At 45.3% G+C, this 14883-nt stretch overlaps 1 protein-coding gene across 16 annotated transcripts in view; it reads left to right on the top strand.

The window, feature by feature from the left end:
* LOC100380641 (E3 ubiquitin-protein ligase HUWE1) overlaps positions 1 to 14883 on the top strand; it is an 87742-nt gene that overhangs the window by 14114 nt on the left and 58745 nt on the right. For 12 of the 16 annotated variants that reach the window (XM_045696354.1, XM_045696346.1, XM_045696356.1 and 9 more), the window contains 16 exons: positions 2558 to 2665; positions 2800 to 2901; positions 3309 to 3389; positions 3610 to 3716; positions 4419 to 4611; positions 6103 to 6194; positions 7057 to 7277; positions 7442 to 7499; positions 10930 to 11106; positions 11439 to 11684; positions 12007 to 12140; positions 12366 to 12481; positions 12742 to 12930; positions 13324 to 13540; positions 14109 to 14231; positions 14498 to 14735. In XM_045696354.1, coding sequence (XP_045552310.1) covers positions 2558 to 2665; positions 2800 to 2901; positions 3309 to 3389; positions 3610 to 3716; positions 4419 to 4611; positions 6103 to 6194; positions 7057 to 7277; positions 7442 to 7499; positions 10930 to 11106; positions 11439 to 11684; positions 12007 to 12140; positions 12366 to 12481; positions 12742 to 12930; positions 13324 to 13540; positions 14109 to 14231; positions 14498 to 14735 — 2402 coding nt within the window. The remainder of the gene's footprint in view (positions 1 to 2557; positions 2666 to 2799; positions 2902 to 3308; positions 3390 to 3609; positions 3717 to 4418; positions 4612 to 6102; positions 6195 to 7056; positions 7278 to 7441; positions 7500 to 10929; positions 11107 to 11438; positions 11685 to 12006; positions 12141 to 12365; positions 12482 to 12741; positions 12931 to 13323; positions 13541 to 14108; positions 14232 to 14497; positions 14736 to 14883) is intronic. The other 4 variants (XM_045696357.1, XM_045696353.1, XM_045696350.1 and 1 more) reach the window with 3 other exon arrangements.

Raw genomic sequence — 14883 nt, 5'->3', positions numbered from 1 at the left:
GTCGTGAAGACACTAACAGCTTACAGACGGTAGGCAATTAAGGTCACAGTTATGAAAACTTAGGACACTAAAGAGGCCTTTCTACTGACTCTGAAAAACACCAAAAGAAAGATGCCCAGTGTCCCTGCTTATCTGTGTGAACGTGCATTGGGCATGCGGCATGAGGACTGCAGATGTGGCCAGGGCAATAAATTGCAATGTCCGTACTGTGAGACGCCTAAGACAGCGCTAGAGGGTGACAGGACGGACAGCTGATCATCCTCGCAGTGGCAGACCACGTGTAACAACACCTGTACAGGATCGGTACATCCAAACATCACACCTGCTGGACAGGTACAGGATGGCAACAACAACTGCCTGAGTTAGACCAGGAACGCACAATCCCTCCATCAGTGCTCAGACTGTCTGCAATAGGCTGAAAGAGACTGCACTGAGGGCTTGTAAGCCTGTTGTAAGACAGGTCCTCACCAGACATCACCGGAAACAACGTCGCCTATGGGCACAAACCCACCATCGCTGGAGCAGACTGTGAGCATTACACCGAGGCCTGTACTCTGGAGTGGGAATGATTTGGAGGTGGAGGGTCCGTCATGGTCTTGGCGCGGTGTCACAGCATCATCGGACTAAGCTTGTTGTCATTGCAGGCAATCTCAACGCTGTGCGTTACAGGGAAGACCTCCTCCCTCATGTGGTACCCTTACTGCAGGCTCATCCTGACATGACCCTCCAGCATGACAATGCCACCAGCCACACTGCTCGTTCTGTTCGTTATTTCCTGCAAGACAGGAATATCAGTGTTCTTCCATGGCCAGCGAAGAGCCCAGATCTCAATCCCATTGAGCACGTCTGGGACCTGTTGGATCGGAGTGTGAGGGCTCGGGCCATTCCCCCAGAAATGTCTGGGAACTTGCAGGTGCCTTGGTGGAAGAGTGGGGTAACATCTCACAGCAAGAACGGGCAAATCTGGTGCAGTCCATGAAGAGGAGATGCACTGCAGTACTTAATGCAGCTGGTGGCCACACCGGATACTGACTGTTACTTGTGATTTTGACCCCCCCCCCCCTTTGTTCAGGGACACGTTATTCCATTTCTGTTAGTCACATGTCTGTGGAACTTATTCAGTTTATGTCTCAGTTGTTGAATCTTATGTTCATACAAATATTTACACATGTTAAGTTTGCTGAAAATCTCACAGTTGACAGTGAGAGGATGTTTCTTTTTTTGCTGAGTTTATGTTAATATCTTCGGCTGTCAGTGTTGAATAAGAAGAAAAAAAATCGGCCTCAGCGACAATTATTGGAGTCATTTAATGGATGTTTTGTGCACAAAGGTGATGACTAATGTGTCTTTTTAGAAAAATGACTATCTGACTTTTCTGTGGCCGTCTATGGAAATGGTCTTTCTGGGCCGGGCGTCAGTTAAATATAAGGATGTAGATTTGACCAGTCATGCTTATCGGTCTCTAGGTTCATTTGCATAATTTTGTGGAATTATGGTCATGCATCTTATCACGCCCACAGCATACATGAATATCCTATCACCTATCAGACAGAGCCAGAGTAACTCCTCACTGGAGTGAAACGTGCATTTGTAAGCCCTGTCATTGCTCAACCAATAACAATTCTAAATATTTCACAATCTCAACTGGTAATTAAAGTGCGCCTCCCGTTTGCCATTCGACTACATAGGCTATAGTCAACGGTAGGCAGGCTATCAGTGCATCACCCACCACTTTGCAATGTGAGCTTGAGGCAGGAATTATCTGAAAGCTTTACTTCAAATAATGACACAGGTCAACCAGCATTTCTCTCCTGTTCTGTTGGTTATCATATCAACTTTCTTTCGCTGTCCTGAAGCCCAGGGCACAATCCTAGTCATATTAGCAACCAATCCTGGTCATATTAGCAGCCAATCCTGGTCATATTAGCAACCAATCCTGGTCCACCTCTGTCACATCTGCTCGCATTAGGTTTAGAAAAAATTAAATAAAAATTCCCAGGGAATTGCGTTGTTTGATTGACTTAGCTGCTTCATTACAGAAGTGACATGTTCACTAATAGGCTTTAGCTTTTTGACTGTAAGACAATTGGCTTGCTCTTGTTACATGTTTTCATTAAGCTCTTGAAGAAAGACTGGACATTTTTCTATGCATGCTTAGTATCATAGAGGGAGAGGTGAACTGAGAGCTTTCATTCTGACCAAAATCTGTCCAAAACAAGCCCGATGTGTTTCTATGTTGCCTGCCTTACAGCCTTGGGAAGACTACCATTGCTAGGGCGGAGAAATAAGAATCTCATATACAGTTCTCTGATAGTATTTTCTGTTGGTCACGTCATTTTACTGTTTATACATTTTTTTAGAGTTTGGTAACCGGTTAATGAGGGTCAGTTGGTTGACAGCAAAATTGACCGCAATGTACATCCCTATGCAGTACCGAGGCAAAACTGTAGAAGCAGTTGAAACCATGCTTCCAGACTGGAACCCTGGCCCCTCGGGTGTTATGGCTGTGTGGTTTGGCTGTTTTGTGTTGTGGTTGCTAAAACTGTCCTCTTAACAGTGTCAGAAGAGAGGATGGAGAGCAGCCCTGGTCCCTCAACGTCCTCTGGCTCCAGACCTGAGACAGAACACCGAGCGCAGAGCAGCACTGCCAGCACGCCCCGCACAGGTACACACTCACATAGCAACGCACATAAACAAACATTCTCAGCTTAGACTATCATACGCTCAGTCAAGCGAGCACACACACACGGGCGCTCACACTCCTATGTGTTCCATCTCCCATATGTTTTCTCCCTCCAGGCCTGCAGTGTATTCCCCAGAGAGCAGCTCTGCTGAAGTCGATGCTGAACTTCTTGAAGAAAGCCATCCAGGACCCTGCCTTCTCTGATGGCATCCGTCACGGTGAGTGAGCTATGATAACCACACTCTAAAAAGCATGATCAATGGAGAGACGCTAGACTTAAGCTATCTGAGGGAAACTGGTCCTATTTTCTTTTTTTTATTATTTTATTTTACCTTTATTTAACTAGGCAAGTCAGTTAAGAACAAATTCTTATTTTCAATGATGGCCTAGGAACAGTGGGTTAACTGCCTTGTTCAGGGGCAGAACGACAGATTTTTACCTCGTCAGCTCTGGGATTCGATCTTGCAACCTTTCGGATACTAGTACAACGCTCTAACCACTTGGCTACCTGCCGCCCCATGCACTGACTGGAAGTCGCCCTGGATAATAGGAAATGTATTGTATGAATGCCCCCTGGACGTTGCCTGACTAACCTCCTGGTCTCTGTACGGCCTCTCTTCTCCAGTCATGGACGGGTCTTTGCCTACCTCACTCAAGCACATCATCAGTAATGCAGAGTACTATGGACCTTCTCTTTTCCTACTGGGTGAGTACTCAAGTCACACAACATGCTTCAGAGGAATCTAATATGACATGTATTATAATGTGTAGTATGTTTACTAATATCACTTGATCATTGAGACAGTTCTGCGAAGTCCATCAAAGCATACATTATGCCATGTTGATAAGAGGCAGTTTTTGTCCTCTGATTTTAAACACACTCCCTCTCTCTCTCCTCCCTCCCTCCCTCCCTCCCTTTTCCACAGCGACGGAGGTGGTGACAGTGTTTGTGTTCCAGGAGCCATCTCTGCTCTCCTCCCTGCAGGATAACGGCTTGACTGATGTCATGCTGCATGCCCTGCTAATCAAAGACGTGAGTCCCACAGCACTCCATCCCCTCTCAGCTCACCCTGCATTCAGACCACTCCATAGTCGTCAATGCAGGTTGGCTTTGATAAGCGCGAGGGAAAGTTTGTCGCTGGTGTCAATGCGGGGTCACTCTTTCTTTCTTCTCAATCTTTTCTCTCCCTCTTCAGTCGCTCAGTGGACCCCCCCCCTCATTTCTCTCACTGCTCACCCTCTCATCTCCCTCTTGTCCTCTCCTGCGCATTTGACATGTTTAAATGTCCCGTTTTCTTTTTCAGCAGGGTCATACATTAACACCGGCGTAGCCAGTGGATGTAGAGCCTACACTGCCTAGTCTTCATCTTGCCCTCCATCTCCTCTCTGTCACACAGCATTGCATTAAACAGTCATTCTCCCTCCTTGGTTTCACCGCTTCCTTTCCTCCCTCACTCTTTCCTTCTGTTTTCCCCCTGCTCCTGATTGCCTTTACGTTTTGGTTCCCTGTGCCCTACCCTCACCCTCTCTTCCCCTCACCCTCTCTTCCCCCTACCCTTCGTACCCTCACCCTCTCTTCCCCGTACCCTCCCTTCCCCCTACCCTTCGTACCCTCCTTTCCTCCCTCCCCAGTCCCCTTCCTCCCAGTTGTTCCCTACCCTCGCCACTCTGTCTCTCACTCGCTCTCTCTCTTCCTCCCCTTTTTCTCTCTTTCTCCCTTTTCTCTCTCTCACAGTCTCTCTCTCTGCAGGTCCCGGCCACCCGGGAGGTGCTTGGTTCTCTCCCTAACGTGTTCAGTGCCTTGTGCCTGAATGCGCGAGGCCTGCACTCCTTCGTCCAATGCCAGCCCTTTGAACGCCTCTTCAAAGTGCTGTTGTCACCTGACTACCTGCCTGCCATGAGACGACGCCGCAGCTCTGACCCTCTGGGTGAGTTGGATGTGTGTGTGTGTGTGTGTGTGTGTGTGTGTGTGTGTGTGTGTGTGTGTGTGTGTGTGTGTGTGTGTGTGTGTGTGTGTGTGTGTTAGTTAGTTATTGCAATCTAGTATGGCAAGAGAGACCTTTAAGAGAGGTGTGTTAACTTAAAGGAAGCTAGTATATTGGGGGACAATTCACTCTGTTGAAAAATAGGTGTTTGTTATAGGAATGTATAATGTTGGGTTGTAATTTCTGCTACACTAGAAGTTAATGGTTACATGTATGAGGAATGTATATTGTAATGGAGGTCGGATAAGAGCCAGGGGCTTGTAGAGTTACTAATTAAGGGAAAAAGACAATCACATAGTTGTGGTCACAGGTAAGTGTGGATGAGGAATGGGGGCTGTGGTCAGGTCATGTGAAGGGAGAAGGAACCGTTTATTACCCACATTACTTATCTTCCTGCCTAGCAACAAAGATGTAGTGTTTAGAGAAAGGAGGAGACTCAGCCTAAAGGGTGTATAAATACTGGTGCTGGTGGGAACATGTCTTTGTCTTTTCAGCTGTTTGACTCAGTGGGTGAATTAACTTGGTTTGAGCTTTAACTAGTTGTCTGTTAGTTTGTACTCTGTTTATTTAGAACTGAACAAAAATATAAATTCAACAATTTCAAAGATTTTACCGAGCAGCAGTTCATATAAGGAAATCAGTAAATTGAAAGAAATGCATTAGGCCCTTATCTATGGATTTCACATGACTGGGAATACAGATATGCATTTGTTGGTCAAAGATACTTTAAACAAAAATGGGCCTCACAATGGGCCTCGGGATCTTGTCACGGTATCTCTGTGCATTCAAATTGCCATTGGTAAATTTCAATTGTGTTTGTTATCCATATCTTATGCCTGCCCATACCATAACCTCACGGCCACCACGCGACACTTGTTGACATCAAAATAACGCTCGCACACACAACGCCATATACGTGGTCTGCGGTTGTGAGGCCGGTTGTATGTACTGCCAAATTCTCAAAAACGGTGGATGTGGCTTATGGTAGAGAAATTAACATTCAATTCTCTGTCAACAGCTCTGGGGGACATTCCTGCAGTCATCATGCCAATTGCACGCTTCCTCCAAAATTGGGACATCTGTGACATTGTGTTGTGTGACAAAACTGCACATTTTAGTGGCTTTTTATTGTCCCCAGCACAAGGTGCACGTGTGTAATGATCATGCTGTCTAATCAGCTTCTTGATATTCCACACCGTTCAGGTGGATGGATTATCTTGGCAAAGGAGAAATGCTCACTAACAGGGATGTAAACAAATTTGTGCACAACATTTGAGAGAAACAAGCTTTTTGTGCCTATGGGACATTTCTGGGATCTTTTATTTCAGTTCATGAAACATGGGACCGACACTTTTATATTTTTGTTCAGTGTAGTATGGCGACACTGTTGATGCAGATGTCTTTATGTAACCATGCTGGTTTGTGTGTGTACAGGAGATACAGCGTCCAACCTGGGCAGTGCTGTGGATGAACTGATGAGACACCAACCCACTCTGAAGACTGACGCCACTACTGCCATCATCAAGGTGGGTTTACAATGACATGTACAGGAGGCCTGGAAAAACTGAAATGATCAGCACCATTGAGCAGGGATAGGAGTGAGTTCTCCAGTACAGGTTGGCATTTGATTACTAATAATCAAATACAAGTACTCAATTTACAAATAACTATTTTAGCAGGTTAAATGTATAAGCACAGGCACAATTTCCAACTGTAAGATGTTTATTGTTTGGAGTATGTCAAGTGCAGTGACAATGTTAAAGTTGTGTATCAGAACCACCAGTCATTGGAACAACCTTTAGCATACTGCAAACTTTTTTGGCCTTCAAACCCGTTTCACGGTAACATGTGAGTACTCAATTACTCAAAATGATTTTAGTGATGTTCTCAGACACTCATTCAAATGCCCATCCCTACCATTGTTCATGTCTGGACTTCTAGTTTTGACTCCGCATGTGACTTGACCAGGAAAAACTGAGGTCTTGTTGTAGCTTTTAACTAGGGCACAGAGTTCAACTGGTTCAGGTCATGTGTTAGGACCCTAATCATATAGATTAACCTTGTAAACTGCATAGTGAATTAGCACAACATGATTGTTTCTGTAACCTGGGCCATGTGATCTGAACAGGAACAACTTATTGTTTATCCCTGGAGGGGTTTTTACGCTATGGTAAATTAACACACACTTGTCTTCTCTTCAAAACAAATACCCTTGCTTTGTTTTCACCAGCACTCGAACTTGTCTTATCTTGCCAGCACCGACTTTGCTGAGCTACTTTATTGAGGAAAAATGTACTTGCTGTGATATCCTAGCTATCTTAAGATGAATGAGTCGCTCTGTATAAGAGCGTCTGCTAAATGACTAAAAGGTAAACTGTCCTCTCCCAGTTACTGGAGGAGATATGTAACCTGGGCCGAGCCCCGGAGTACATCTGTCAGAAGCCCTCTATCCAGAAGACTGATGGCACTGTCACCGCGCCCCCCGCCCGCTCCTCCCACGCTGCCGAAGAGGCTTCCAGCGAAGATGAGGAGGAAGAGGAGGCGCTCCATACCTTCACCCAGCAGCAGGGGGAACCAGAGAGCAACAGACAGTCAGTGCCAGTTGAACTGTATGACATTCCAAATCAGCGATGTGATTCTTCCTGATCAATTCAGGATTTATTGCTCCTGATATAAAAAAATAATCTATTTATAAATCATTTTATGTATTTACATTTTGTTACATTTTTGATCGGGAGTTGGGATAATAGTGTTTTTGTCATTTTTCCTATAGGGTTGTTGGCACTGAAGAGAGGATACCGATTCCTCTGATGGATTACATTCTGAATGTGGTACGTGTGTTGATGCACGTTCTCTGGTTATTTTATGTGATGATACCTGCAATAAGGCACACTTAAATCAAGTCCCTTTACTCACCTAAAATTGTCAATGAAGTGATGACAGGCAAGATCACATTATGACATTTCTCTATTCCAAATTAATCGGAACATTTGTACAAAATAATGACTTCTGGGAGCGTATAACGGTATGCAGACTCTACTACTACTACTACTATCGTTTTATCACTTTTTGGGACGTGCTTACTCAGTCACTAGACGGCTACCACCTGGTTAGTGAACTCTGCACCTTAGAAGCTGCTGCCCTATGTACAAAGACATGGAATCACTGGTCACTTTAACCTTTTCACATGTGAGTTCCAAATATCTAATGGTCGCCCCAGCGTGAGTCGTTTTATGCACGTGATGTTAGAATGCACTCACTGTTGCAAAATGTGATTATAACACAATGGGACAGTTAACACGCGCTGCCTGCCAGATATCTTTTGGCTATGTTTCAACTTGTCAATTTCAAATTATTTTCTAACAACTGTTTGAATTGAGGTGTGTTCCGCCGCCTCATTAATTCACATAGAAGTAGCCGATTTCAGCGTTGCAAACAATTTGTTTGAGACTTTACTGAGTAGGCTAAACTTCTGTCTTTGAGGAGAGCCTAACACACTTCACTCATGTTTGCGCAGATCAAGTATGCATATATTTGTGCAGTCTTCCAAGAATTGGAACATTTTCTTGCTGGCGGTCGCTTTGCCTTCCTTGTTGTTTTCCTTACAAATGATAACTTTGGATATGTGTGTGTGTTACTTTGATAGGAAGTTCCTTATTTTCTGTATATTATGTTTCTACTGTAGGCGCGTATGTATATATGGAGCATAATGTATTTACAGTTTTATTCATGTTTTCAAGTACTTGTGACAATAATGCATTCCGATAGTTGCATCTATTGTAATGGGCACCGATGTGTGTAAAATAATTTAAGGTTGTACTGATGATAATGAGCTAAACTATTTGCCAGCTATGTGTGGCGCCATGTTTGTTGACATTATACAATGCATTCTGGGTGTCACGTAATCTGTCAGACCGAAGATGTTATAATGAGGTGAAGGAAGGGTTCACTCTTCTTTTGGGTGAACTTCCGGAAGTGGATGATCGTAGATGACACACCCCCTTCAACATGCATACTATAAACAGACAAATCTCATCTTGTCTCTTATCTTTGGTTGATGCGAAAAAAAATAAACATTCCGGCGCGCAAAAACTACCCGTTGTTGGATTACTTTCCATTTCTAGAACGTGTTTCACTCAATTATTTCGATCAATGGTGAGCTCACCCGTGATGTGATTAATTATAAATAGTAATGCTATTAGCTAATTCATATTGTAGTTTCTGTCAGCCGAGAGTCATATTTGAGTTATACAAAATACTCAATCTTTCCTCGGTTAGCGTGAGGACAAATGTAGCCTACATTTTCCGGTTTGGAAGATTGTGTTACGCTGTAGCCATTTCTGTGAATGTCTGAACATTGCATCCAAAAATAAACCGATCACATTCTGGACATAACTTTGTAAGGACTGTGTTTGTGCAAAATGTTTCTGTGGAAAGAAGTGTTGCGTCAATCGAAAATGGATGTTGTAAGTAAGCGTTCTCATCAGGCGTTTTAAAAACACCGGTTTGATCGTATGCTACAGGGACCACTATAGAACTATACAACGATCACACCCGTTTGTTGGTACGTGTGAAAAGGTTCATGTTTACAAACTGTTTTACTCATTTCATATGTCTATATACTGTATTCTAGTCAATGCCACTGCGACATTGCTCGTCCTAATATTTCAATATTTCTTAATTCCGTTATTATACTTTTAGATGTGTCTTGTTAGATATTACTGCTTGTTTCATATTACTGCAATAAAATTATATTTGATTCCTTACCCCTTTAAAACCTCTTGAGGATACAATCCTGGTAACGGGATTGGTTGGACAACAACCAGTGAGAGAGCACGGCGCGATATTCAAAACAAAATAATCTCAAAATTAAAATTCAAGTATTATACGGCATTTTAAAGATACTCTACTCGTTAATCCTATCACATTGTCCGATTTCAAAAAGGCTTTACGGTGAAAGAAAAACATTAGATTATTTTAGCATAGCACCTCAGCAAAAAAAAAAAGCAATTTTCCAAGCACGATAGCCATCACAAAACCAGATATACAGCTAAAATTAAGCACTAACCTTTGACAATGTCCATCAGATAACTCCTAGGACATCATGTTAGACAATACATACATTTTTTGTTCGATCAAGTTTATATTTATATCCAAAAACCCAATTTTTGCATTGGCGCGTGACGTTCAGAAAATGTTTTCTCCCCATAACTCCCGGTGAATAGGCACATTTAATTTACGGAAGAACTCATATAAACGTTGAAAGAATGTATAACAATTATTTAAAGAATTAGAGATAATCTTCTCCTTTATGCAACCACTTTGTCAGATTTCAAAATAACGTTACGGAAAAAGCACATTGTTCAATATTCTGAGTACAGAACTTAGCCTTCAATGCTAAGCTATACAGTTAGCCTTCAATGCTAAGCTATACAGTTAGCCTACAACCACGGCGTCGACAAATCTCTAACAATATGTTCGAAATATTTACTTATCTTTGCTGATCTTCAGCGGAATGCACTCGGATGGGCACCCACTTCCACAAGAAATGTTCATTTGTTCTGCAAAGTCCATCATTTATGTCCAAATACATCCGTTTTGTTGACCCATCCAGAACACTTTACAATGCCATGTGGCGTGGACGCAAATCCATAGACGAAATGTTCAAAGTTCCATTACCGTTTGTAGAAACGCGTCAAACGATGTTTACAATCAATGCTTTAGGGTATTTTTTTTACGTAAAATTGCGATAATTTTACAACCGGGCAATAGCTATTCATCCCAGAAGAAAAATATAAAAATGATGACGTCACGTGCACGCGCATCATAAGACACCTCTCCTCAGACTGGCCAATGATTGACTGAGGCAAAATGATCTGCCCGGTAACAGCTGACGGTTGAAACCAGTTCATAAAGATTGTTGACAGCCAATGGAAGAGTTAGGTGTAACATAAATCCTATGTCACTGTAGTTTTTCAAGGGATTCAAAACAAAAACGACATTTCTAAATTCTCCCACTTCCTGATTACATTTTTTCTCAGGTTTTTTGCCTGCCATATGAGTTCTGTTATACACAGACACCATTCAAACAGTTTGAGAAACGTCAGTGTTTTCTATTCAAATCTACTAATAATATGCATATTCTGTTTTCTGGGACAGAGTAGTAACCTGTTTAAATTGGGTACGTTTTTCATCCGGCCGTGAAAATACTGCCCCCTAGCCCCTAATACTGCCCCATTCCCCTTTTGTGTTTCTTCCCAGATGAAGTTTGTGGAGTCGATCCTTAGTAACAACACGACAGACGACCACTGTCAGGAGTTTGTCAACCAGAAGGGTCTCCTGCCCCTGGTCTCCATCCTGGGTCTGCCTAACCTGCCCATCGACTTCCCCACATCAGCTGCCTGCCAGGCTGTAGCCGGGGTCTGCAAGTCCATACTGGTGAGACCTGACACTGGGGATATGGAGTTGGGATGGTTATGATGGGAGGCTGTAGCTGGGCTCTGCAACTCCATAATGGTGAGACTAAGAGATGTGGGGATATGATTTCAGTGAATTTGTTAGTGATTGATCTCAAGCAGAGCTGGAAAATGGACTATAGACTCTTTAGAATATATAACCTGTGGTATTTTGATGGTAGGCTTATATTTCTGAGGTTCTCTGACTGTTGTGACTAAACTCCAGGGAGACCTGTTAAATGTAACCATTCAGTCTCTCCCTGTGACTGTGCTGTATTGACACTGAAGCATGGTGTGTCGTCCCGTGGTCCCCAGACGCTGTCCCATGAGCCCAAGGTGCTCCAGGAGGGGCTGTGTCAGCTGGACAGCATCCTGTCGGCCCTCGAGCCGCTCCACCGCCCCATCGAGGTCCCCGGGGGTTCCGTGCTGCTCCGAGAGCTCGCCACCGCCGGTCACGTGGCCGACGCCACATTGTCGGCCCGCGCCACGCCACTGCTGCACGCGCTCACCGCCGCACACGCTTATATCCTGATGTTCGTGCACACCTGCAGGGTAGGGCAGGTAAGATGCCTGTAAACCAATCAGCAAGGACCTCAAGTTATGTCACTCCACACCTGTAGCCCACAAAGTAGAGGCTGTAGATTAGGTTGATGTTTGTATTTAATTCATTGAATGATGTCAGCAGCATATAATCAACCAACCAATCCGCCTCTGTGGATTTAGAGCGCACCACCTCTGTGGATTTAGAGCGCACCACCTCTGTGGATTTAGAGCGCACCACCTCTGTGGATTGTCATTGTTGGGAAGGAGTTGCTTGACTGTGAGTGGTTTGGTATTTTTGTGCCCAGGTGTGTTCATTAACCTTCCCCTGTGTGTTGTGCAGAGTGAGATCAGAGCCATCAGTGTGAACCAGTGGGGCTCCCAGCTGGGTCTGAGTGTTCTCAACAAGCTGAGTCAGCTCTACTGCTCTCTGGTCTGGGAGAGCACCGTGCTGCTGTCTCTCTGCACACCCAACAGGTACGCTTAGCTCTAAGCCTGTCTGATACGCTCTCTGTCTCTCTCCTCCTGGTCTAGCTCTCTTTAGCCCTCTATCTTTTGGCCTTGAGGTTCTCACTGGTTCTCTCTCTCCCCCTCTGTCTCCCCCTCCGTCTCTCTGTGTGTGTGGCTGTATCTTTCTCAGCATGCAGTCAGTCGACAGAACACACTAACTCTCTCCTGTGTCTCTCTCCTCTCCTCCCCCAGTCTCCCCCCAGGCTGTGAGTTCGGCCAGGCTGACATGCTGAAGCTCGTTCCCAAGGAGGAGAAGCCATCTGGCAGCGCCACAGCCACCGCTTCTGCCTCTGGATCCAGGAGAACTGGTAACAGAGATGCCCTTCTACTGAAAAACAACCAAAAGAAAATGTTAAGAATGGGACAATGTTTGGCAGTTCGTTTTTCTTTTTACATTCTAAAAACAACTTTTGAATGTTGGAGTTTGTTAGGCATCGTTTGAGAAGGGAATGCAAGAAGGGAATGTATCGTGCAAGAAGGGAATGTATAAGCATATTTTAGCCAAACTTTATCTTCCAGCAGAGCCACCCCTAGCTCTAACCACTAGCCCTTTCCCCTCTCTCACTAGCTGAGTCTGAGGCTGTTGCTGTGGACCCCTCTGCCACGTGTCTTCTAGAGGGGATGGGGTTGGACGGGGACACGCTAGCCCCCATGGAGACTGACGAGCCCACTGCCGGCACCTCTGACCCCAAGACCAAGTCCAAACTGACCCCCGCCATGGCCACTCGCATCAAGCAGATCAAACCCCTGCTCTCTGGTGAGGACATCAGGAGCTTTGTCTTTTCTTTTTCACACCAAATACAGCACTGTGCTGTCAGAATCTCTGCATTAGTGAAGAAAGACATAGGAAACATACAGCCTCATACATTTACATTTTAGTCATTTAGCAGACGCTCTTATCCAGAGCGACTTACAGTAGAGTACATACATTGTATTACATTTTTTAAATACTGGCCCCCCGTGGGAATCGAACCCACAAACCTGGCATTGCAAGCGCCATGCTCTACCAACTGAGCTACAGTGGGACTATACAGCATACAACTCTCTGGTGAAGGTTGAAACACTGTCCGTTGTGACTGCTGATTCTATATTTGTGAGTGCTGGCTGTCTCTTTCATCCTGGTGTGGTAACTCTCCCCTCTCTACTCCAGCGTCGTCTCGTCTGGGCCGGGCTCTGGCCGAGCTCTTTGGTCTGCTGGTGAAGCTGTGTGTGGGTTCTCCAGTCCGACAGCGCCGCTCTCACCACGCCACCAGCACCGGTACAGCCCCCACCCCCGCCGCCCGGGCCACTGCCTCATCCCTCACCAAGCTGCTCACCAAGGGCCTCAGCTGGCAGCCCCCGCCGTACACCCCCACCCCTCGTTTCAGGTACTCTACTGTTACCCCTACACCCCCACCCCTCGTTTCAGGTACTCTACTGTTACCCCTACACCCCCACCCCTCGTTTCAGGTACTCTACTGTTACCCCTACACCCCTACCCCTCGTTTCAGGTACTCTACTGTTACCCCTACACCCCTACCCCTCGTTTCAGGTACTCTACTGTTACCCCTACCCCTCGTTTCAGGTACTCTACTGTTACCCCTACACCCCTACCCCTCGTTTCAGGTACTCTACTGTTACCCCTACACCCCTACCCCTCGTTTCAGGTACTCTACTGTTACCCCTACACCCCTACCCCTCGTTTCAGGTACTCTACTGTTACTCACAACGGCTACTTGGGTTGCTTCCGGAGTTTCTACCTGTCTCAGGAAATGTGCACCTACACACCCAGTGGTGGAAACTTCCTTTAACTAATGCTTACACTAATTCAATACATACTTCTGGAGAAGGGCAGAGACATCCCCCAAGGCTGTTGTGTAGATCTGAGAGGATTGGAGTTATCAGATGTGTGTTCTCATGGCGTGATGTCTCTGCTCTCTCTCTCCTCCCCTCCAGGCTGACTTTCTTCATCTGCTCGGTGGGCTTCACGTCCCCCATGCTGTTCGACGAGAGGAAGTACCCCTACCACCTCATGCTGCAGAAGTTCTTCTGCTCCGGAGGACACAATGCACTCTTTGAGTGAGTAGAGCACCCTCCGATAATAGACCTGTAGCTACAACCAGGCTCATTACTGTTGCTGCTCAGCTCACACCATTAATACCTGACTTAATATTTATTTGGCACTACCTTATTGTCAGGATTATTAATAGAATGATTATAAGTAGGGCCTTGAGTTTTCCCTGACCAGGGAACATATGGGGCGGTAATTGTGAGTGTACCCAACGAGCTTATGTTTCTCTGCCCATCGGCTCTGACACATCTCTCGTTTCCCCTCCTCTCCCCAGGACATTTAACTGGGCCCTGTCTATGGGTGGTAAGGTGCCTGTCTCAGAGGGCCTGGAGCATGCAGAGCTGCCAGACGGGACAGGGGAGTTCTTGGATGCCTGGCTGATGCTGGTGGAGAAGATGGTGAACCCCAGTACTGTGCTGGACTCACCCCACAGCCTGCCTGTCAAGGTTCCCGGGGTCACCCCCACCACCCCCCAGTTCAGCGCCCTGCGATTCCTCATAGTCACTCAGAAGGTAGGGGGATTGGTTAGTGGTGTGTGTGTGATTTTAATTTTTTTGATTTATTTTTTAATATATATATTTTTTTTTAGCCCTTGATGTTTAACTATTCTTGTGGGGAACAGAAGTCCCCACGAGTAGTAAGCAAACAAAAATTTGACCT

Source organism: Salmo salar, chromosome ssa15 (assembly GCF_905237065.1).
Source record: "Salmo salar chromosome ssa15, Ssal_v3.1, whole genome shotgun sequence".
Classification (NCBI taxonomy): Eukaryota; Metazoa; Chordata; class Actinopteri; order Salmoniformes; family Salmonidae; genus Salmo; species Salmo salar.
Note: the sequence above shows the minus strand (reverse complement) of the source record. Positions and strands in the feature narration are given on the sequence as shown.